Genomic DNA, 23,468 nt, shown 5'->3' on the forward strand with positions numbered 1-23,468 from the left:
GATTCTTTCGAAAGTTTTATCGTATTTTTCGCCGCACCTGCTGCAGCCACACTGCTGCACACGTAAGGAAATTAATTTCTGAAATTTTTAGCCAAAATGCCGAAAAAGAAAACGGGGCAGCGCAAAAAGGCGGAGAAGCAGAAGCTCCGGCTCAAGGAGATCCGGAGCAGGGAGACGCCCTTGGCGGATGTGCCCTGTAACGCGCCGATGGAGTGCGACAAGTGCGAGAAGAAGCAAAAGTCGCGGGCCTTTTGCTATTTCTGCCAGAGCCTCCAGCGATTGCCCATTTGCGCCCAGTGCGGCAAGATCAAGTGCATGCTGAAGACCGGAGACTGTGTGGTGAAGCATCCTGGGGTGTACACCACAGGACTTGGAATGGTGGGCGCCATCTGCGACTTCTGCGAGGCGTGGGTGTGCCACGGTCGCAAGTGCCTGCAGAATCACGCCTGCACGTGTCCCCTGCAGAATGCAACATGTTTGGAGTGCGAGCGAGGAGTCTGGGAGCACGGTGGACGCATCTTCAAGTGCTCCTTCTGCAACGGGTTCCTCTGCGAGGACGACCAGTTCGAGCACCAGGCTAGCTGCCAGGTGGGTAACCTCTTCCATTTTGTAAACGATGCAGCGGTTGTGGGGCATCTTAGCTCCATTGTATACATTATTTCTCACTGCATACTTTAAGACAACTTTTTAGTCTCGAAGAGTTTTCCGAAACAGGAATCGTCCAGTTGATCTTGATTGTAATAAGTTAATTTAGTGTTAGTATCATCATTTGTATCAAGACTCCAGCTGCACGGCTTACAACTATATTGAGTTACTCCTCTGTTGATCTCAACTAAAACTCGCTTTTAATCCTTTCCAGGTGCTGGAGTCGGAGAACTACAAGTGCCAGTCGTGCAACAAACTGGGTCAGTACTCCTGCCTGCGCTGCAAGACCTGCTACTGCGAGGATCATGTGCGCCGCAAGGGCTTCAAGTACGACAAGAACAAGGCCATTCCGTGCCCCAAGTGCAACTACGACACCTCAGTGACCAAGGACCTCAGCATGTCCACGCGTTCGCACAAGTTTGGACGCCAGCAACAGGGTGGCAACAGCGACGACGAGGAGGGATATGGTGGCTACTTTGGAGCCGGTGGAAGTGGCGGTGGCTATTATGGCGGTGCGGCCAGTGGAGGTTACTCCTACGGCGATGATGATGATGATGATGAATCCGATGGGGATTACGAGGATGAGAGCGATGAAGAGGATGATGATGATGAAGACGAAGATGAGACCACGGAAAGTGAGCCGGAGAAGGAAACCGACAAGAAGGCCTCTAAATAAGGCTGAACTAGTTTTTGTCTTGGCATTTTGTTCGACCCACTAAGTAAGTGAGTTCTGGGCTGTGGACTCGTTGCTCTCAATGTAATAGTGAAATAAATTCTTTGTCATATCGAAGAGCTCTTGAAGAGCTCTTGAAGAGTACCAATTCTGTAAAATGCAACAAGCTGCATCTGGGCTTTGGGCCAAAATTAGAGTACCAAGTACCTCCTTGAGGGAGGATAACTGGGGAACTAAGGGTGCGTTATGCGAATGGCAGAGCAGGGCCAGCCCATACGCATATGATGATGGGGATGCCAACGGCGCTGCCGACGCCGACTTCTCTGTTGATAGACTCATCCATCTCCAATCCACTTACGAGCGCAAATATTTACACAATTTACTCGAAAACGGAGGTATGAGCATATAATATTTCCAAAAACGATGGCAAACACACCACACACACAGCGAGAGAGACACGCACTTCGGCATTTGGGAATGTTTGGCAGTTAGGCAGAGCGGAACAGCAACAGCAATGGGTGATGATGGGGTATATGATGTGGGGCGTGGGATGTGGGCTGGGGCAGACCCACCATCAGGCTGAAACATTTTAGGCATTGCAAATCAATGAGCTGCTTGTTGGGAGGGTGGAGCATAGTTCTTCTGCATATGAATGAAATCATATGTGGCGTTACTTATGTAGGGGAGTCCTGGTCGGGGATCTATACGGAATGGGAGTGGGTGAGTGGCAGGCAAATCAACTGTGTACATAATACAGATTAGTGTGAGAGGATATGGGATGCACATACAGCTGCGGTCAAAATAATAGCATGGAAAGCATCATCTGCATACCATGAGAGCGAAAAGGAATAATAGCTCTTTGAAACTTTATCAACCATCTAGTAGTTATTAAAAGGACCTTTGAATAGTATTTACAAATTAGTTATGAAAAAACATTTAACTTATATTTCAAAAATATAGTATGTACATATATCGTAAAATGAACGATCACGAATTTATCATAATGTCATAAGGTCAAAGTGCCATTTTCTTTTTGACTTAAAATTTAACTTCACTGGTTGAAAAATACGAACAGTAATTTATTTTTTACTAATTACTTCTTTATCAATAAAATTTTATTTGATTTGTGACAAGGAGTGCTAAACGAATCTGCATAATCCTTTTAGACCAAAAGGTATTAAATCATTAAAAAAAATTATTGGTGGGCTTGGTTGTTCTTGGAGCATATATTTAAAATATACTTTTAGTTTAATGTGATTTATTAAAATATGGGGTTTTATAATAATTAAAATTCTAATTCGTTTGTCTAATAACGTATCCTTTTCTGTGCTTTTCCACTTGCACATACTTATGTATAGATCGGGGCCAGCTTAAATATAATGGCTGCCTGCCAGCATTTTGTGTCTGCATTTCAATCAAAATGGCCTGTCCGGCCGGTCAAAGCAATGTCCAAGCCATCGGAGTTAGGGCTACTCAACAAAATTAGAAATGGGGTGGATGATGGGGCCGGGCAGAGTGGACACTGGGCAGTGGTGGTCACTGCCAAACATCAATAATAATTTCATAAATGTAATCAGAGAGAGGCAAACAAGGCCCGAGTCGAGTCACTGTGATTGAGCTCTTAATTGCACTGCGATATTAATCCTTGAGCCGTTCCCTCCGCATCCTCCCACATCCCACTGTCCAGTCAATTTGGCCACTTCCCATCACAATGGCCGCTTTCATTAGCCGGAGTACATTCTCAATTACCAGATGGAGGGTTCGTGAGTTATCTAACGTTGGTCAGTCCGCAGTTTAAAGTTTTTTTGGGATCAGTACAGTGCGGCAGACTGTTTCCCAAGAAAACGCATAAACAGTAATCACTTCCGATCGGCATTATCTATTGCTTATTTATGCAACGCAAATATTTTTGTCAGCCAAAGTCAAGCCATAACAAAAACACGGGTCGGCTAAGGATTAAGGTGGGAAAATCCTGTGGACAATCCGAAAAACACGTGGAAAAGTCAAAAAGTCCGGCTTATGGCCAAACGCAATTAGCGTTAATTACGATGGAAAACAGCAGGAGCGGCATGGCTTCCCATGGTTACGGGTATCAGGATTCAGGACTCGCAATGGAGGATGCAGCAGGTCCTTGCGGCCACTTGAAGTTTAATTTAATTTCTTCTTGCGGCTGCCGCAACGTCGCTGGCTTCAAGTGATTGCGCCAGGGGATCGGATTGGGTGGATGGTAGTTTCTAACGTCATCATCAACATCATCCACTTCGACGTTCGTCAAAGCTTGCGATGATTGATGGTGCGTAATTTGGAAAATTAGAACCAGGATACGCAGCAAAAAAGGGGTGGCTCTCGTTTTCGTTTTCGTTCTCGTTTTTTTTTTTATTTCGGCCCCTGCTAATGTTGTTGGCACAACAAGGTGTGTCCTGGCCCAGTAGCGGCCCGATTGCCGCGTGTCCTGCCGCCGCCCGCCGCTTGCGGACGCGTGTTTCGCGTCCAGCAAAGTTGCGCGTGGTTATTAGAAAACAATTTAATTAAATATTCACTTGAACCGGCAACACCAACAACAGCCAGCGTAGGCAGTGGCTGAGCGATGGCCTCACTTTCCCATCATAAAGACCTCAAACAATGTCCATCAATATTAAACGATGTTGTTCGGTGTCCATTTAGAGCGCTCCAGTTGTCCTTGTTGTTTCAACCGTCCTCGCTGGTCCGTGATGTAATGTGAGAAACTTTTTTTCGTTCGTTGCTCGAGTTTCTAGCAGGAGGAATAGGAATGGTGGGTAGAAGAGTTCAGCTCTGGGGTTTTCGGCGCAGGGGAACGCCTTTGATCTATTTGGCCGTGAGGGCGAGTCCCTGAGAATAAGTTCTCAAAATAACGACGGGTTAATTGACCTTAGCTTTCCCGAGGGAAAAGTGTCACAGACTGGTTTATAACTTATTGAAGATTGCTGGTGTTTTGCATGGCAAATATTTGGAACATTATTAAATTTAACAAGATATTTTAAATCATTTTCTAAATTTTAATAAGTTTCATACGGTTTTTAAAAGCGTTTAATAGTATTTGTAGTATTTAAGTTATGAGAAGTTTTATTTCTCACCAAGGAATTCTTAAGGAATAATTAAACTGTTAATTATATTTTGGTGTTATTCCAAAGATAAAATGTAAGAAACCTTTAGTGATGTACCTCGAATACAAATTACCCGTCCCCAGATTCGTAAAAAATAAAAAAAGAAATTGAAAAAGTTGTTCTGATCGAAGTAGAATTTGGTACAATGGGTAATGGGTGAAAAAGCAAACGATTTATTTTTATAAAATATTTTCTAATCTATTAATGTTTTAGGAGCATTTTTATTAAATACTTTTGAACGAATAAAATGCACCCTTTGTTTTAGTATTTTACTCTATAAAAAGGTAATAATTTTTTTTTAATGTTTAAAGGAAGAAAATAGGTTGAACCAAACTGGACGACTTGAAATCCCACCTGTGGTGCCAACACCTCCAATAACCCTTACCAATGGCTGTTAGAAAGTCATCTCTATTGAGTCAGAAAAGAGCTTCATCCAGGTACGCCGCACTGCACCCGCACAATGGGACAATGAGAGCAGAAGCTACCGGATTCCGAAAACCGATACCAGGATACCGCCCGCACACAACCGATCCAATGGAGAAGTCACGGCAGGACAATGGGAAAGTCGTTGGCTGTCTAATTGCATCAGCGGCTCTTCCCTGGCCACGCGACCCATGCGCCTCACCTGCAATTAAACTGTCACATTAGAGCCACTCTTCACCGAAATGCAAAGCGATGACGCAGCCCAAAAAGCGATTCCGGAACACAATCGAAATAGGGTGGCGGGGGGGTGGCATGTTAACCATCGAGGGTCACGTGTTGGTGGGGTGGGTGGTTGGTTGGTCCTGAAACTTGGAACGACCTTCCTTCTTCCACCAGCCAAAAGTTTAGCTTAGGGATTAGCCGCAGCTCAGGGCGTCAGCGTGTTGGGTTGGTGGTTTCTCCATTGTGTTGGCCAACACAGCTACATTTTGCACCCGGCAAGCCGCCTAATGAAAGCAAATCTCCGCATTAATTTCAAACGAATTTGTTTTGATGCCGTGATAAGCCGCCAACCGACTACGACGACGTCATCATCTGGAAAGGAAGAAGGGGGCAGCCAAAAAAAAAATCTGGGCAACGCTTGCCATTTGGCCTGATCCCAGTGAGCCCGCCCAGCTTGGTCCGTTTTGATTTCTGTCAATAGCCCGGCGGGCTGGCACTTGAGCGGCGAGACGCTGAACTTTGCCATCGAACGAAACTGAATTTTGCAATACGCCCGAGGGGATCCTGGTTCGAAGTCCACTCCACACACACACACACACGCGCGCGCTTTGCATTACAATTGTCGGGCGGGGGCACGCCCACCCCTTCGACCTACGCCCACGGCATGCTACAGTTATTAACCTCAGCTTACACTGGACTACATAGGAAATTTATTTAAATGTTCATTTGAATGTATTTTTTAGGGGCTTACAAAACAAAAATTAAAAGTTGAAAACAGGAAAAAAATTTAATTTAAATAAGTGATGTTACCCTTTATCAAAATTTAAAAGAGATTTTGTTTTCATTTAAAATGTTTATTCAATTGATAAGCCAAAGATATTGTGAATCACATACATCTTCAAGGATCAAAAAACTTTTACAATTTTTGTTCCACATTAAATTAGATTTTTTCTATGGTTTTATATAACAGAAATATTCAAATAGGTCCTTAGAAATAATTTAATAAATAAACGTCCTTCGAACTCTTTTTGAAATTGATGTTTCTGAGTTCTGTAATACTATAAATTAAAGGTATTTTAATTAGGAACGTAAATATTAAGAATCTTACTGCATGTCAACCAACTGCTGCCCAAACATTTTACTTGTGATTTACTCCCTTGAAAAAGTGTGTATGCCAGTGTAGTTTGGCCTGCGGCTAACAGTGTAATTAAAGTAGTTGCGGTTCATTGTAATGATGTCGATGATGATGCCGATGATTATGATGACCTGCACTTGTCGTGAAGCACCAGCACCGCCAGCCTGGGAATCTATTTGTACATCCCTTTACATGTCCTGGATTGCCGAGTCCTGGCACTTGTCTTTTATATCGGCCGCGTGCTCTGCACGTGAGCTCCCACGATAATGATCTCACATGCAATCGTTTTCGGACAAACTGTGAGAGCGTCGTCGCCTCTTCACAGGATAAACACTCATCAGAGCCCCATTATTGGATGGCTAAATTATTTATTGACATCGAATTTATATATGCCAATGGGTTATTGTCTCCGCATCTGCATCTGTGTACCGCGCACAGCGACTCAATGTCAAGATTAATCGCCAGCTGTGGGACGAGGTTAGCTGTGGGACAGGTAACATCATCCAACCAGTCGACAAATCAGCCAGCGAATCGAGCCAGACAAGGAGTCAGACTTCTATATACGCCGGCCAACAATGAAATATTGAGCTGCGGAGGGAAATAATAAAAAAAATTTCAAGTTCGGCAGCTTGTCAAGTGGCACTTGTCGTCAGTTGAACGTCACGGCGTTCGGGCACTTTGTCAATTCAAGTGAAATTTTTATTAATTTCGTTTTTAAACTGCACCACACACACACATGTGACAGATACGACTGTGTGTGTGCATATATACTGGCATTAAAAGGTTCTTGATGCACGCTCTCATCAATGGCACCCATTAGTTGTTGTTTAATGCTAACAAATTGCCGGCGATTCGTCAGCGGCCAGTTCCCGAAAAACCATCTCCATTTCGATTCAGAAACGGGCGGTCCCTTTGTTCGTCCGGTGTGACCTGTATCCTTAATTCAATGCTGGTCTTGGCCGATCTCCGCCTTGGCTCAGATCTGTTCTGTTCGGCTGCTTTGTTGCCAATTGACAGTTGTAAATGTTTGTTGTAAATTGTGCTTTAAAGGTGCTAATAGAGTGCCACCGCCGTGTGCGTTTTCCCAAGTTCTTCGTTTGGTTTTATGTTTCCAGATTCTTGTTCTTTTACCTCTCTTTTTTGGTCTTTTTGATTGAGTTGCCCAACAGAAAATCAATGAACTCTTCTGGTGGACACAAGATACCATCTTTTTATGATGCTTTTGGCCGCCGCTTGGCTGGAGATCTCTTTGATTTCGCACCGACCAAGTGAATCACAAGAACTTCACACCAGAAATCCGGGGACCAGGGGATTGGGGCAGGAATCAAATCAGCGGCTGCTGCTGCTGCAGTAGCTGTCAAGTGCAAACTATTTATGAAGTGTTGTGCTCCACACCACGACGAACTTTGTTTGTCTAGCAAATTATTGTGGCCGGCAATAAAAGTCGCGGGCTTTTACTGCCACTTGATTTTTAGCGAAAGGAAAATTTGCATCCTGACCATATTTCGTTTTTAAGAATTATTGATTTGTATAAAATATTTTAAAATTAATGTTTAAGGACCTATAGTCTTATTTTCCACCACCCTAAAATTACATTCTCATATTCATAATGTATATTCCTATATTTCTCAGATCTGCAGGACGTCTGTTCTATAATCAAAAGTCATAGAGAAAGACTTGGTTCTCACATATTATGAATTCATTAATATTACTTAAATTTACAAAATATAAAATTGTCATTCTCTTACTCCAAAAAATTCCCTATCCTTGTAGAACTTTTATTTCCGTTCCTTAAACGTAACTAAGTTTGGCTCAGGAGTTTTTCCTTGAGTTTCCCTCCCTTTCACTTATCGATTGATTTAAACTTTCGGTTTTGCCGGGCATGGCTCCTGGGCTATTTGCTCTGGATGTCATTGACTTTGTAGCTTTGACTTTGGTGCAGCCGAGTGTAACAATTATGGGCAGCAGTGACAGGGAAAACAAACACACCTCCCGTGCCGGAAAGGTGCCACACATACTTCCCATATTGCACCAAATTATTGTAACCGACTGGGTTTCAATTTTGGCCATTATTAAATTAACGCTTTCACCGATTGCTGCGTCATCTTGGTGGAGATGGAGTTGGCTATCCTGTGCAGCCCGTTATGCGTCGAAGGATGTGCGTTCGGGAACAGTCACCGCCGCACAGCCAGATATTCAGAGTCCCAGTCGGAGCTGGAACCCCAGAGACAGCTCGGGCTAACAAGGGTGCCGCATGTCCAGTTGAAATGCCAATGACTTGCCATTTTCGATGGCACTTGGCACGTCAGCGGGCCGTCACGTCATGCGTACCAGGCCAAAACCAAAAAACCCAAAAACCAAAAACCAGGAGAGCCAGTCGTCGCAGCCAGACGACCAGATCCATGGAGCAGTTGTACATCCAAAATTCTCTTATCAATCGCCATCGATGGACCACACACGAAGCAGTGGTGCTGCATTTAACAACTCCGTGGCACATCACACGTTCTTATCAGCGGAGGAACCGCGAACCCAGATGGCGACGACCAAGCCGACGATGATGATGATCGTCGTGTTGGCGATGTGATGACTCTTACAAAACAATGAAGACAAGCTCGGAGCTCTGGGCTGACTTTTGGCTGCTCGTTGGATGCGCACGCATCATCGGGTAAGCGCCACTTATGTCACTTGTGCCGTTGATGTAGAGATGGAGCCTCCAATGGAGCACATGAGCACTCACCACATGCAGCTCCAACTCCAGCTCCAACTTGGGGCTCCAGTCGCAGCTTCAGGTTCCACACAGAGAAAAAAACGAAGTACTTGGAGAAATTACAATACAATATGGAGTAATAACAATACTTGTGAATATTAAAAAGAAACAGGTTGGGATATATATATGTAAATATAAATTAAATTTATTTTCTCACTTTATAAAAGTGTACCCAATTTTACTCACAGTATAATCCATATATTGTATTGATTTTTCCATCAATAAAATAGTTTTATTTCTTTTGTATAATCTAGAATTTTACTTCAAGTTATTAGATCTTAAATTTATTTTTGGGTGGTATTATTTCAAAATAACCACATTCCTTTTATGCAATAAAATTAAGCAGAGAACTTTGAGATTTGATTTTGGCTTTGGTCATCAATTTTTCTCCAGTGCAGCTCCAGTTTATGCTAGGCCGATGCTGGTGGTGCTGCTGTTATTGTTGCTGGTGTTGCTACTTCATAATGTGCTGGGTCTTGATGGGATTAACACAAACGGCCAACACATCTCAAGCATCTAAAGCTGTGCCAGTTTGGTGTTTTTACTTTTCGTTTTTACGCAGTCATCACCATGATCAACAGCCATGGGGACGGGTGCTCTTCAGGTCTCCATCGCCATCTCCAACTCCAACTCCGTCTCCAACTCCATCTCCAACTCCACAGTCTGCAGCTCTTCAGCCTCGGAGTTCCAGCCTTAGACTCAGCGATCTCTGCGCTGTCTGCCTTGGCTGAAGAGCTAATTTTCATGTCAGCCGGGCAAAAGTTTATGAATGATAGCCAGAAAATGACAAACCGGTATTCAAATTGTATTTATTTTGTTATTTACCGATGCCATTGCTTAAATCTCGTTGTAAATTGATTAATGCTCGGGGACTTGGCTCGTACAGCTCGTATCGCCACTGGTCATCGGTTGTCATTGTTTTCGGAAGTAATTAAGACCCAATCGGACGGGGCTGAGTAAATAAAACTCCAATCATATTTGCTTTGGCGTTTCGACACTCCAAAAATCACAACGCCGCCGCGATAAGTCGGTTCCAGTTTCAGTTTCAGTTCCAGTTCCCGAAGTGGACGCCACCCATAAACTTGCATCTATCTGCGATAGGGGACCCCAGAGCTTGTAAATCAATAAACTACCGAAAAGTTTCGGGCTTACCTCCCCCGAAATACGCCCCTTCCAAAGCCAACCATCCATCCATATCCCTAACCGACGTGACATATTCCGCTCCACAACAATTAATTGAATTGTTTGTACGGACATGTGTAGATACAAATGTATCTCTGTCGCAGTATCTGTATCTGTATCTGTATCTTGAGCTGGAGCTTCGTGTGAACACGGCCACTCAATAACGCGGCAGCACGATAACAATAATTTTTCGACAATTTGACAGCTTTTCGGCTGCCGCAACGCTCGTCATTGAACACGGGAGGCTTCTGGGCCCAGGCTCAGTCCGTAACACATTGTTAGATAGATAGGTAGATAAAAAACACATTTTTTGGGCTTTATAAAACTGGCAGCAGTCTCGTTGTCGCCACTGGCGTACTACAATGCCCCAGCGCTGGAAAGTTAATTTTTCAGGCAACGAATAAATAATTAGCAGCCATGTGCTAAGTTGCATGAGTATTTTGAGGGGAGCGCACAAAAACAAATCTCGATGTTCGGCCGGGAGCTGAACAAAACATTCTTTCGCATGATCAGTTTGGGCGGTGGTGGTGGTCATTTGGTCATTCTCGAAATCGCCTCCGTAGTTTGGGGTTGCATAAACTGGTTTGGTGGGAGAAAACCGGCTCCTAATCAATTAAGCCACTCCAGTCGATTTGTGCCAAAAAATAATTTGTTTGGAAAATAACTTAAAAAGCGAATAAACGGGAAGTGCAAAGTTCCCGTTCATTTTGTGTAAACAAATTTAGAAAATTGGTCAAAATTATATATAAATATTTGTCAATAAAATCCATTAATTATGTAATTATGCTGGATTTCAAAATGGTTTTGTGAAATATGTTTTATTAAATAGACTATTATTTAATTATATTTATTTATCTGTTATTATTCTTTAAAAATAGTTGTTTAGCATAGTTTAAATGAAGTTCAATGAACATATTAAATATTTTACATATAACGATAAGAATTTCGAAAAAGATCGGAGAACAGGAAAAAATAATATAGTAATTGTGAGAAAGGGAAAAAATCGAATAATCCTAAAAAATTGTTTTTTTCTTTCTAAGTTTTGGTAAATACAGATTTTAATCCATAAAAACTTAATACTTTATCGTTAAAATCCGTTGCCGTGCTGACCTCAATGTTTGGATTTTGTGGGAGGGGCTCTTTTCCGCCTGAGTCTTTTAATTAAAAGAATAGAATTTGCTGTTTTCTTGGGGCCAGAGGAAATAAGGTCGCCAGGGCCTTAATAGCGCAGCTTTCCCGTGTTTGCACAAAGATAAAAACCAGAAACTTTATAGCCGACCGCAGCGAAATAGATAAAAATGGAAATAATCAAGCAAAACCGCGACTAGGCTGTGATTTATGCGATATCGTAGTGTCTCCGATAAGGCACGCACCCCAAATGCGCCAAATTCCCTCGCCTAGAAAAACTGCATCGGGTGAATCGACCCGCGTCTTTGGCCCCTGAGGAAGTGCAGTTTTTGAAGGCAAACAGCACCGAGGCAGCCAGGGAAAATGTGAATCACGACGACGACGGCTGACGGCTGACGACTGACGCGCCAAAAACTGATAAGACAACAAAGAAAATCACATGTGAAAGTAGGGAAAAGGAAAATCTCGAGGCGGCAAAAGGTGCGCTGCTGAGTACGCCAGATAAATTGTGAAACGGAAATGAAACACCTACGCAAATAGTGGCAACGATGTGCAGACACAGCCGCAAACAAGCAACATCCTAATTTAGATAAGAGCCGCCAGTTGAGTCCATCCGAGTTTTATGGCCCCGAAGAAAGTAATCGCCACCCCATTCCATCCCGATCCTTAAACCTAATTAATGCAGCGTCCCGCTCGCCATCACCCTTTTCCCAACCGATTGCTCTAGTTTCGTTTCACCTTTGGGTGAGGTACACCTACAACATATAGTATGTACTATATACTATATACATATCGGCGGATGCTGGACTGCCGGGATGCGGTTCTCCAGCAATTGTCTGCGTGGCAGGGGCAGCCATAAAATTGGCATTGTTTCTACGGTAAACACGCGCGCAATGCGGTCGTAAAACAAAAGACGCTTTTATGGTAACGCTCATTACGGCACACGCAGTGCAAAGACCTAGATACACACGCAGCCGCAGATACGGATACCGATTCATAGACCCATGGCGAAATACCTAGCAGATACACCTCAAATTCTCAATGCCCATAAACTCTGCAAATACAAATTAAACATCAAAGTCGTAAGAAAATAATATTTTTCTTATCTGAAACACTTGGTAAATTTTTTGCTTTTGGAATTTTTATAAAAAATGTTCAAGTAAAATAATCAATGCAATATAAGTAAAAATCTAAATTATAATTCTTATTTAAAGAACACAATTTTGAAAATGAATTTGAGAAAAATTATATTTTACAATAAAAGAGACAATTTAAAAACATATTTAAAAACTTTTCTCTAATCAATTTCATGGAAATGTTGATACAAATGAATGAATAATTAGTTAAAAAGAGCAGAAACAAGATTCAACTGCTAATCAAAACCGGCTAGTCGACATGTGTATATGTTAAATGGGACAAACGAAATGTATGGAAAATCCCTCTCCTTTTTTGCATTTGTTATCTAAGTCGTTATATGGTAAAATCATGTAATTATCCCAAAGAGAAACGCCAAGTAAACGAATGCAAGATCTCGATTTGTTTGCGCTGCATATTAGAACGTTGTGATCATCTGCTGCTGTTGCAAATGATTTAATAATCACTAATGAGCGCCGATAATTGGGTTAAGCCAAAAAATACAAAACAAATAAAACAACGAAAAACCGTTTAAACGACATTGATGCTCGTCGTCCGATGTCCAATGTCCGATGTGCGATGGTGTGGATTCATATGCGGCCGGGTATTTTAATTTGTGTGAAAATATTGTTCAAACAAATAAATCAACAATAACAAATAATAACAATAAAAATAAATATTATACATATTACGGCGATACACCGATATAGATACAGATACGGATACATGCCACCGTCGGTCGTTGGACGTCATCTATTTGAGAAATGTTGGTCAAATGCTTTGATAGATATATTTTTGTAAAGTCATTGCCACACGGCGCATGCGTCACACAAATGCTTAAAACAAACAGAAAGCGCAGCGTTTTAAAGCCATATCAACACACAACTCCACCACCAACAAAATCAAAACAACGTCGGGAAAAAAGTAGCAAAGCAAATATTTTCCATAAATATCCATCTGGGGATGCAGGGGGCCATTGGGGCGCCAAACAATTGAAACGAATTAAAAAGTTTGAGCATGGCTTAGACCCGATTTGCCGCCGAGTGCAGCCGAACCAACTGTATCAAATCGTACCGCTGCAAAACGCAACCGAAACGCAAACCGAAACGTCAACGGATCCGACCTACAGTGGCGCGCTTTTAAAGCAAATAAATAAATAGATAAATGACTAAAAGGTAAATAAATACACAATTTTTGGACTGCCTGGCATTACTATTTGCAGAGAGTCTACGCCAAAAAAAGCACACATTTGATGCGCCCGCCCACACCGCAAACATTAATGAGCCAAAGCCACTTGAATTGCCTGTGAAATACAATAAAAATATTAAATATTTAAGCACATTACGGTTATTAGAAGTGCACATAAACATTTGGGTACATATGTGTTCAGTCGCCTAAAGTGTTTGGTGTCTAATGATCATGATGATGGGATATAGATATCCGAATGGGGCAGGTCAGATGAAGTGGAAAGGAAACACATTTTAGATACGGGGATTCCTGTAATTCATTCGGATTTTAAAAGCGATTGTTTCTGAATCACTTTCATTTACCTTTTATCTTATCTTGGATCTGATAATAATTATCAGATTGTTATTTAAATATTTGTATCATTATAGTGAGGATGATTTCTCAGTAGATCTAATGTACAACGGAAATGGTTTTTATTAACGTGATCGTGAATCATATCTTTTACTAGAAAAAAGATGATATTACCAAGTGATTTCATTTGTAAATACATTTGAAAGTACTCAACACTATAATATAGTCTTCTAACTCGAAGACTCAAAACAAAGAAAATTTGACTACCAGAACGGTTTTTCCTTTTATAATAAATTTAAATAATAATAATTCATAAATACTTATTGATTGTAATTGGAAAATGTATTTACATGAAAATAGAACATTTTAAGAATCGCGTTTAAGACGATGTTATGAATCTAAGGACCATGCGCCTAGATGTAGACTATGAAAATGTGAGAGGAAATGGAACTGCTGCATTGAGAAATGGAAGCGTGTTGCGGAAATTCCCCGCATTTCCTCCCACTCAGGTAGATCTTAATTGAGTAAAAACTTTCATTGAGAAACGAGACAATTGTCCGTTTATGGCCGCAATAATGAGCCTGGCTCACACACACACACACACTGTAGAGGACATACACACTCACAGACACACAAATACACTTGGCTGGGCGAAAGGGTTAAGCGGAGAATATGCACAATGAAAGGCGTCTGGTTTATGGCCGAAATTAAAATGCGTTTTATCCGTGGCCATAAACGTGGATGGATGGATGGGTGAGTGTAGTACCAGGAAGTATCCGCCAGCACGCGCTATCAATGAACTGCGGATATTTCGGGCACTCAGGTAGGATGTGTGAGATGTGAGGCTGAGATGTGGACCTGGACCTGGGCCTCCAGAACTGGGTCACTTTCGCAATGACTGGCCAAAAAGGAGAACTGCGCCGCTGTGTTCTGCTGCTGCTGCTGCCGGTCGCGATGCCTCGCCACGAATGCGAATGGGAATGAATGAGAGTGACATTGGCATACCTTAACCTCAAAAAAAGCCAAACGAACGAGCGCTGAAATGCGGAAAAAACTGACAGAACAAAAAACACACACCGCACACACCACACACACCACACACACACCGCACACACATATTATTAAATGTCTTCTTTGGGAGCCAAGGCGTACTTTTTGTTTCTCACATTCTCTGGCAAAACAGAGCGTCGTCGGAGTCTCAGTCTCCCCAGAGATTCCGATTCCCGTCTCCAGACCCCGTCTATCTTCTATTTTCCCTACACTTTTTTCCATTTTCGGCTACCGCTCCAGAGCGAGAGCGAGAACGAGAGCGAGCGATTATTGATCGCATTAGGGAAAATCGTTAACTGTAACATGGCGTCGCTCAGCATTAGCCGAGTATAACTGTATCTGTATGTGTGTCTGTATCTCTGCCTCTATCCGTATGCCTATCTGTGTATCTGCATCTGTGAGGGTGTGTGAGTGGAGGGCGTTGCTCACTGGCCATTGGCCACGCCCCCTCTGGGCCAGTTGCCTGGCAACCGGCACTGCTCTGTTGTCACAAGAGGCCAACGGACCAATGCGCTTGCGCCGACGCACCACTGTGTACGTAAGAGAACCGCCGCCTGTCATTGGTAACTCCTCGCCGGTGGTGAGACGCACTATCCAGCGGGCCATTGGTGAGAACGAGTCGGAGTTGTTGCTGCCTCGGCCGCCGCCGCTGCCTCGGTCGGCGTCGCTCGCTGCCGACGTCGGCACTTGAGCGCGGCTCGAACAATATTTGTTGGCAGCAAGCGCAAGCCAAATAGTAGACAAGCGTTCCCCTCTGCAAACAGTCACATTCAAGAGCTCAAGCCAAAGAGACACTCGAGCGGACCAGCAGCAGCAGCAGCAACATCAGCAACATCAGCAACAGCAGCAACAGCAGCAGCACCCAGCACACAGCAACCTCAGTGCTCCAGCTCCCAGCTTCAGACTTCAGTGGCCAACAGCCAGCTAAATATCCACGTTCGTGCGTCGGTGTTTTGTGGCCGCGCCGTGCGGCAGACAACAAAAATAAAATAAAGCAAAGAAAAGTAAAGAAAAAGAATCAAAATCAAAATAGCAAATAATATATATAGAGCCGCATTATTTTATATATCCCGCACAAATAAATTAATCGCAGTGTTCGAGTGTGCACAAACAAAAGCTTAGAACTTTCGCCAGCCCAAAACAAACAAGTGACAAACAAGTGCGCCGAGTGCTCTCGATAAAATGCCAGAAAAATGCAAATCCATTGAGGCAGTGTTAGTGCATTGAGATTTATATATCGAAAACAAAGCCACGTTTCACGCACACTTTTCATTTTTTCGTTTATAATAACGCGTTGTGCACAACGCGTTGCCTTTTCCATCGATCGACCAGAGGGCAGCGCGTCCAAAAGCCGGCAACATAACGGCGCAACTATTGAACAGCTTTCTGAAGGGTAGCCCCCACCAGACCACCATTGACATCATGCAGAAGCTCTACGCGGAGCCGCCGCCCAGCAGTGCTCCGGTGAGCATGGCCAGTTCGGGCGGTCCTCCCTCCGGCGGGGGCGGTGGAGGGGGAGGCGGCGGCGGAGGAGGCGGTGGCCCCCGCCGCCCAGCAACCAGAACCCGAATCCGACGAGCAACGGCGGCACCATGAGTCCCCTGGCCCGCTCCGCCTACACAATGAACAGCATGGGCCTGCCGGTGGGCGGCATGTCCTCCGTTTCGCCACAGGCGGCGGCCACCTTCAGCTCCAGCGTCCTGGACTCGGCGGCGGCGGTGGCCAGCATGAGCGCCAGCATGAGTGCCAGCATGAGTGCCAGCATGAGCGCCAGCATGAACGCCAGCATGAACGGGAGCATGGGTGCGGCGGCCATGAACTCGATGGGCGGCAACTGCATGACCCCCAGTTCGATGAGCTACGCCAGCATGGGATCTCCGCTGGGCAACATGGGCGGCTGCATGGCCATGTCGGCGGCGGGACTGAGCGGCACCTACGGGGCCATGCCGCCGGGATCGCGGGAGATGGAGACGGGCTCGCCCAATTCGCTGGGCAGATCGCGCGTGGACAAGCCCACCACCTACAGGAGAAGCTACACGCACGCCAAGCCGCCGTACAGCTACATCTCGCTGATCACCATGGCCATCCAGAATAACCCCACCCGGATGCTGACGCTCTCGGAGATCTACCAGTTCATCATGGACCTGTTTCCGTTCTACAGGCAGAATCAGCAGCGCTGGCAGAACTCCATCCGGCACTCGCTGAGCTTCAACGATTGCTTCGTGAAGATCCCCAGGACGCCGGACAAGCCGGGCAAGGGATCGTTCTGGACTCTGCACCCGGACTCGGGGAACATGTTCGAGAACGGGTGCTACCTGAGGCGGCAAAAGCGGTTCAAGGACGAGAAGAAGGAGGCCATTCGGCAGCTGCACAAGAGTCCGTCGCACAGCAGTTTGGAAGCGACCAGTCCGGGCAAGAAGGATCACGAGGACTCGCACCATATGCACCATCACCACCACAGCCGGCTGGACCACCACCAGCACCACAAGGAGGCGGGCGGGGCATCGATCGCCGGGGTGAATGTGCTGAGTGCGGCGCACAGCAAGGATGCGGAGGCACTGGCCATGTTGCACGCCAACGCCGAGCTGTGCCTCAGCCAGCAGCCGCAGCACGTGCCCACCCACCACCACCACCAGCACCACCAACTGCAGCAGGAGGAGCTGACGGCGATGATGGCCAACCGGTGCCACCCGTCGCTGATCAGCGACTACCACTCCTCGATGCATCCGCTGAAGCAGGAGCCCTCCGGCTACACGCCCTCCAGCCACCCGTTCTCCATCAACCGCCTGCTGCCCACGGAGTCGAAGGCGGACATCAAGATGTACGACATGAGCCAGTACGCCGGCTACAACGCCCTCAGTCCGCTGACCAACTCACACGCTGCCTTAGGCCAGGACTCCTACTACCAGAGCCTCGGCTACCATGCGCCCGCCGGAACCACGAGCTTGTGACATCACCAATACCCGCTGGCTTAAGGACGCGCGGAGCAGATGCTGCGCTCGCAGCAGCAACAGCACTTGCAGCAGCAGCACCAGCAACACCAGCAGCACCAGCAGCAGCAGCAGCAGCAGCAGCAACAGCAGCAACAGCAGCAGCTGCAGCAGCAGCAGCAGGCGGCGCAGCAACTGACATCCGCTTCCAACACACCAGCAACATCAGCAGCCAAGGCCAGCGGCAAGGCGGGATCGGGATCGGGCTCGGGCTCAGGATCGGGATCGGGATCAGGATCGGGTTCAGGATCTAACTACTCACAGAAGCTGCACCAGCAACACCAGCAGCATCAGCAACAGCAGGCCCAGCAGCAACACCACCAGCAGCAACAGTTGCTGCAGGAGCTGCAGCAGGAGGACTCCTCGAACATCACCAGCGATCTGAGCGAGGAGCAACTGCAGCAACACCAGGCGGCGCAGCAGCAGTTGTACAACAACTACCAGCAATATGCCGCGGCGGCGGGCTACCGGAACTGGAATCACAGCCTGACTTTCAACGGGGCCGCCGCCCTGCAGAATCTGCTGTAGCTGTAGGGATCGACGGGCAGCGGCTTGGTCGCTGGCCTGCCAATTAGCGAGTGCAGTGCCAGTGGCTTTTAGCACCTGGTCGACCGCCCAGTCGCATCCTTTGAGCACGTGAGTTCTCAAGTTCTGGCCGCGACTCGCACTTGTACATATGGAGGGGCCGAGGGGTCGAGACGCTGCCTTTTTGAGTTGTCCAGTTCCAATACAAAACACCATTCTGTTCCCGGGGGGCTTAGGTTAATCCGTTAATTCGAGGAGGAGCGAAAGAAAAAGTGATGTAGTTGTAAGTGCAGCAGAACTTTTGTTAACATTTTTACGTTTTGCTAATACAAATACAAAATAATAATTCCGTGCCATTTGTTTTCGTTGTTTCGAAACAAGCAATAACAATCAAAGCGGTTATAACTAAAAATTTAAACATTTTAAATGTAACACCGAGTGGAGAACAGAAAGGTATAGAGATATATAGAGAGAGAAAGAGAGAGAGAGAGAGAAGGGATCGTGTGTAATGTTCTTTCAGAATACAAAAACCTTAACTAAAGCAGTCCCAAAAAGAGAGATACAAATACTAAATCCTTTATCCAAAGGCAATCGCAATCGAATTCGAATCGCAAATGATCAAAACCAAAAAGAAATCTAAAATCTAAATCATCATATTCAGCAGCAGCCCAGCAAACACCCTAAGAATCTTCAAACTATCTAAGCAACAAAAATCTGGCCATGCATAAGGAAACGACACGTTTTTATTGAATAATTTATCAAAATCCCATTTATATATATACGCGCATCGATATACGCCAAATGTATCGCAAAATCCCGCATTTCATTTACATTGTGTGTCTTCTGTTGTTGTACGAATTCGTTAGGCTAAGGCATTTTGTAAATAATCTATAAATAGATACCTTTAAGCAACCTCCCCCCCTCAAAAAAAAAACAAAAAAAAACCAACATAACTAAGGCCCCACTTGCAACTTTTAACTAACTCGAGAATTAATCAAATTGTATGAAATTATGCCACACCACTTGAAAGTAAATATAATATAAATATAAATATTGTATAGCATTTAACATTTAATTAGCATAAATAATGAAAGCAAAACACAAAAGGAAAAAAAAATCACATAAAAAGCGAAAAAACTGCAATTATTATTCAATAATTTTTAATATTAGTTATATTGTGCGTAATGAAAAAAACAAAAAACGAAATGCAAACACAAAACAAAGACCCATTTTTACATTGAGCTAAGCTAATTAATTAAACTTGATAAAAAATAGTCTAAATATAAACACACACTGACACAGAAACAAATGAAAATTATTGTAAAATACACAATATAAAATTCAATAAATGTCAATGCAAGAATTAAAATCCAACTCTAAAGCTAGTAAAAATTAATATTATTATAAATCATGCAAAACACAAACACAACGTCAACGACAACAAAATCGACTATTTTAATGTTTGAAATACAAGAAAAAAGGAAAAAAAAGAAATCATAAATTAGTTTTCATTTCCCAGCCATCATAGGGGACACCTTTGTTGATTTAAACAACTGACCTCCAACAATCATTTATATATTGATTGGGTTGCCTCTCTGGGCCTAGCCACTATCTACATCGACGACTATATCAATGCAACGAATTCGAATTGAACGACCGATAGCCAAACAGTTCCAGGAGACGCTATCTTATCGGTGTCACTCAGATGCAGAGTGCAGTTTTCCACTATACTGCACTCGTATGCGACCCGATGATAAACCCTTATCGCAGCGCACTCATAAATTGCAACGGAACAAGAAGGTAAACAACATCGGGATGGATGGAACCCCCGGACCTGACATACTGACTAACCCATCTCAGCCCAACCCAAACAGCCCAACAACCCATCAACCCTGCCCTCTTCCCGAAAACGGGGAGGGAAGTCGACTTTCTGCCCGCCACTATTCCATTTTGTTTGCTTTCTAGTAATATTCATGGAGCAGTACGACTACGAGTATGGAGTGCCTTCCCTATCGTGGACCTTATCTCCGCAGTATAAACAACCCACGGAGCCTGATCCGACGCAATTCCCCCTGGCGAACCAGTAACCAGTAACCATCCACCGTTGATTAACATCGGTGTGATTCATTTGGAAGAATCCACGATCCCGGGTCCTATGATTCTCGGACATTCCGTCGACATTAGAGTTCACTTATCGGGAGAAACGGCAGAGTTGGGGCATGTTTGACGAGCTGTTGTCTTTTTTAATTAAGCAGGAAGGTCACCATTTCTATATATCTATAAGCGACATTTTATTTATACATGTGCATGTGGGCGACGGACGACTGGCTTTAATACATTTTTTATAGCCTCCAACCCGACTGGAGCTGTTCCATAAAGAGCTCGCTTTGTTGTTCGCCTGGGGATGGTTGGGGAATGGGACTGGAAATGGGTCTGGGGTCTGGGGACTGGGGACTTGGTCTGGGTCTCGGTCTCGGTCTCTAAAAGCGACAACAAAATGGCGCTGGGTTTGTTGTCGCTTCAATTTCGATTTTTCCTTGACATTGTGACTGTCAGCGCTGTGGCGGAGTTTCTTCATTTTGCCCCGGCTAGCAAACAACCCCATCTGGGCTGGCTTAGGAAATCTGTGTTTTGGGGTTGGTTCGGCTAAACTGACAATCGCCCAACCACCCAACCGCCCAACCACCCACTCGAACCCCCACCGAGCCTGCCCACAATTTATATATCGATGCCCTAATGCCAGACATGCGCGCTGAAGACGCTGAAATACACGGGAGTGTGTATGACGGGGTTTCCAGAGTTTGTTGAGCTCGCTAGACAAGGCGGCCCAGCTATATTCCATATCTATATCTATTCATAAATGCCCCGTCGCACAGACACTCACTAAGCTGCCGATCCGCCATCAATTTGCAATTACTTTTGCCCAGGACAGATTTAAAATTCTATTTTCATAAACAAGTTCGACTTAAACTCTGCATGCGAAACTTGCAAAACAAAACCATTTGGAATATTGGCAAATAGGAAAAATTGTCCTGACATTCGCCTGGTCATTAAAAATTGATGATGGCCACAGTGCCATGGAAGTCATCGCATGTCTGTGAACCCCCGCATTCAATATTATGTGCATGCTTTTATTTGATAAAATGTATTATTTGCATAAGCTAAATTTACCAAAAATTCAGAGTTTAAATTGCATTCAGAGGCGAAAGTTTCAGACAGTTGTTCGGGGCATTTTATAAAGCAACCGAATTTTAGTTTTCGCTTGGTTTTCCCGCACAGAGATTGTGGCAACAAAGTTGAATTCGGTTGAGTTTCCAACCAAAAGTCCTGGCTGCTGTTGTTGCTGCTAATAAAGAACCACAATCTTGTAGTAATTTTCTAATGGAATATTTAATTTTAAAACGAGACACTGCCAAGTTGGGGCATACAAAGTGGGGGAGAATCTCTGCCAGCGTAGAAAAAGTGGTCGGGCAACCCTTTTTTCCTGAGCTTATGCCGGATGGATACACAGGAAGTAGTGCCTTTGCTATCCTCCGAGCTCCATCATCCTTCTCCCGTTTCCCCGTAAACCAAGGCTCTCAAAGACAGCGCACGTACACTGGGATAAAAAGGTGATTACGGTTACGTTAACGTGTTAATAGTGATATATACTTAAAGTGTACTTAAACATTCAACTTACAAAATATGATTGCTTAGAAGTTAAGTTAAGTCTTCCATGCACATTGCCTACCTACGTAAAAAGTTACTATTTTATATTTTAACCTCTATATTCTAATTTTCAGAAAGTAAAGATAATTTAAATATTTAGTTGCATGAAAGTTATAAGTTCATATATACAACAACATAGAAAGTTCATTACTATTTCAAGGTGATCTATGTCTTACTTGCTAACAAATTAGATCTTTAAGGATAGATCTTCCTCTTTGTCTCAGTGTATAAATCTTGTGGGTCGCAGGCTGGAGCAGCGGAGGATGTAGTCGTGGATGTCGCTGCAGGGGCAGCTCTCGCTCGGTTGGCTGGGTTGGCTGGATGGTGCCGTCTCTACGTGGAACCCCATGGACCCTCATCCGCCTCTCGGCGCTCCACTCGCTTTGTGCACTGCTTTTTCATTATAATAATACTTTGTAATTAGGTTTTCGAAAGTTAATTAAAATTCGGTTATGAAAGCGGAAACTTTCTCATGAACGCTTCCGGTTATAAAAACGCATGATGGCGGATGGGTTGAGTGGGCGTTGGAATGGCGGGGTTTTTTGGGGTTAGGCCCGGTGGGTGGGGCCAGGACCAGGCAAATGGAAAAAGAAAAAAGAAAAAAAAGGGAATGAAACAAAAAAGGATTTTCGGGCTCCAGTTGAGCTGCAGCCAGAGACAGACAGGGAATAAAAGATGGAAATGTACAAGGCCCGGAAAAACTAAGTGGGGGAGGGGGGTAACGTTCTGGTAAAAGGAAAAGGACCCCGTGAGGGCAGGAACAGACAACGTCGGCGGCGGTGGCGGTGTGGCTCTCAACTTTGTTTCGAGAAAATTTTTGTGCAAACATTTCTCTGAAATTAAAAAATACATATTATATTTTAATGAGCAAAATGGCTGCCATCCATGCGATGGTTTGCCATCCGCTGTGTTGGTGTTGTCACGTTTTAATGCCAGCCGCGCCCAGAACGCAAGGTTATGCCAGCATTGCGAACGGGATAATTAAAATGATGACTTGAAAATAAATTGCTGTTATCTCTGACCAACAGGCTGTGGCTGTGCTGTGCTGTGCTGTGCTGTTCTGTGCTCTGCTGTGACTGTGACTGTGACCCCACCCAAAACCGTTGCCGGTTGTCGATGACACGTCGATGTCGACAGCGCCACATCATTATGAAGGAAATGGGCAAATGGGGGGGGGGTCGATGTCCTTAGTGTCCTTTTGGCGCGGCCGTGCTGTGTGTGT

At 44.5% G+C, this 23,468-nt stretch overlaps 2 protein-coding genes across 2 annotated transcripts; both read left to right on the forward strand.

The window, feature by feature from the left end:
- Positions 1-20: 20 nt before the first annotated feature.
- Positions 21-1,449, forward strand: LOC108046807 (zinc finger protein 330 homolog). The gene is made up of 2 exons (XM_017126704.2): positions 21-588; positions 860-1,449. The coding sequence occupies exons 1-2, from the start codon at positions 97-99 to the stop codon at positions 1,319-1,321; spliced, it is 954 nt and encodes a 317-aa protein (XP_016982193.1). The 5' UTR covers positions 21-96; the 3' UTR covers positions 1,322-1,449.
- A 14,291-nt stretch (positions 1,450-15,740) lies between these two features.
- LOC108046815 (protein fork head) lies at positions 15,741-19,662 on the forward strand. The gene is given in 2 exon segments (XM_017126724.2): positions 15,741-16,559; positions 16,562-19,662. Coding segments are annotated over 2 exon segments (2,094 nt in total). The 5' UTR covers positions 15,741-16,445; the 3' UTR covers positions 18,542-19,662.
- The last annotated feature ends 3,806 nt before the right edge of the window (positions 19,663-23,468 follow it).

The sequence above is a fragment of the Drosophila rhopaloa genome, unplaced genomic scaffold (assembly GCF_018152115.1).
Source record: "Drosophila rhopaloa isolate 14029-0021.01 unplaced genomic scaffold, ASM1815211v1 contig_167, whole genome shotgun sequence".
Taxonomy (NCBI): Eukaryota; Metazoa; Arthropoda; class Insecta; order Diptera; family Drosophilidae; genus Drosophila; species Drosophila rhopaloa.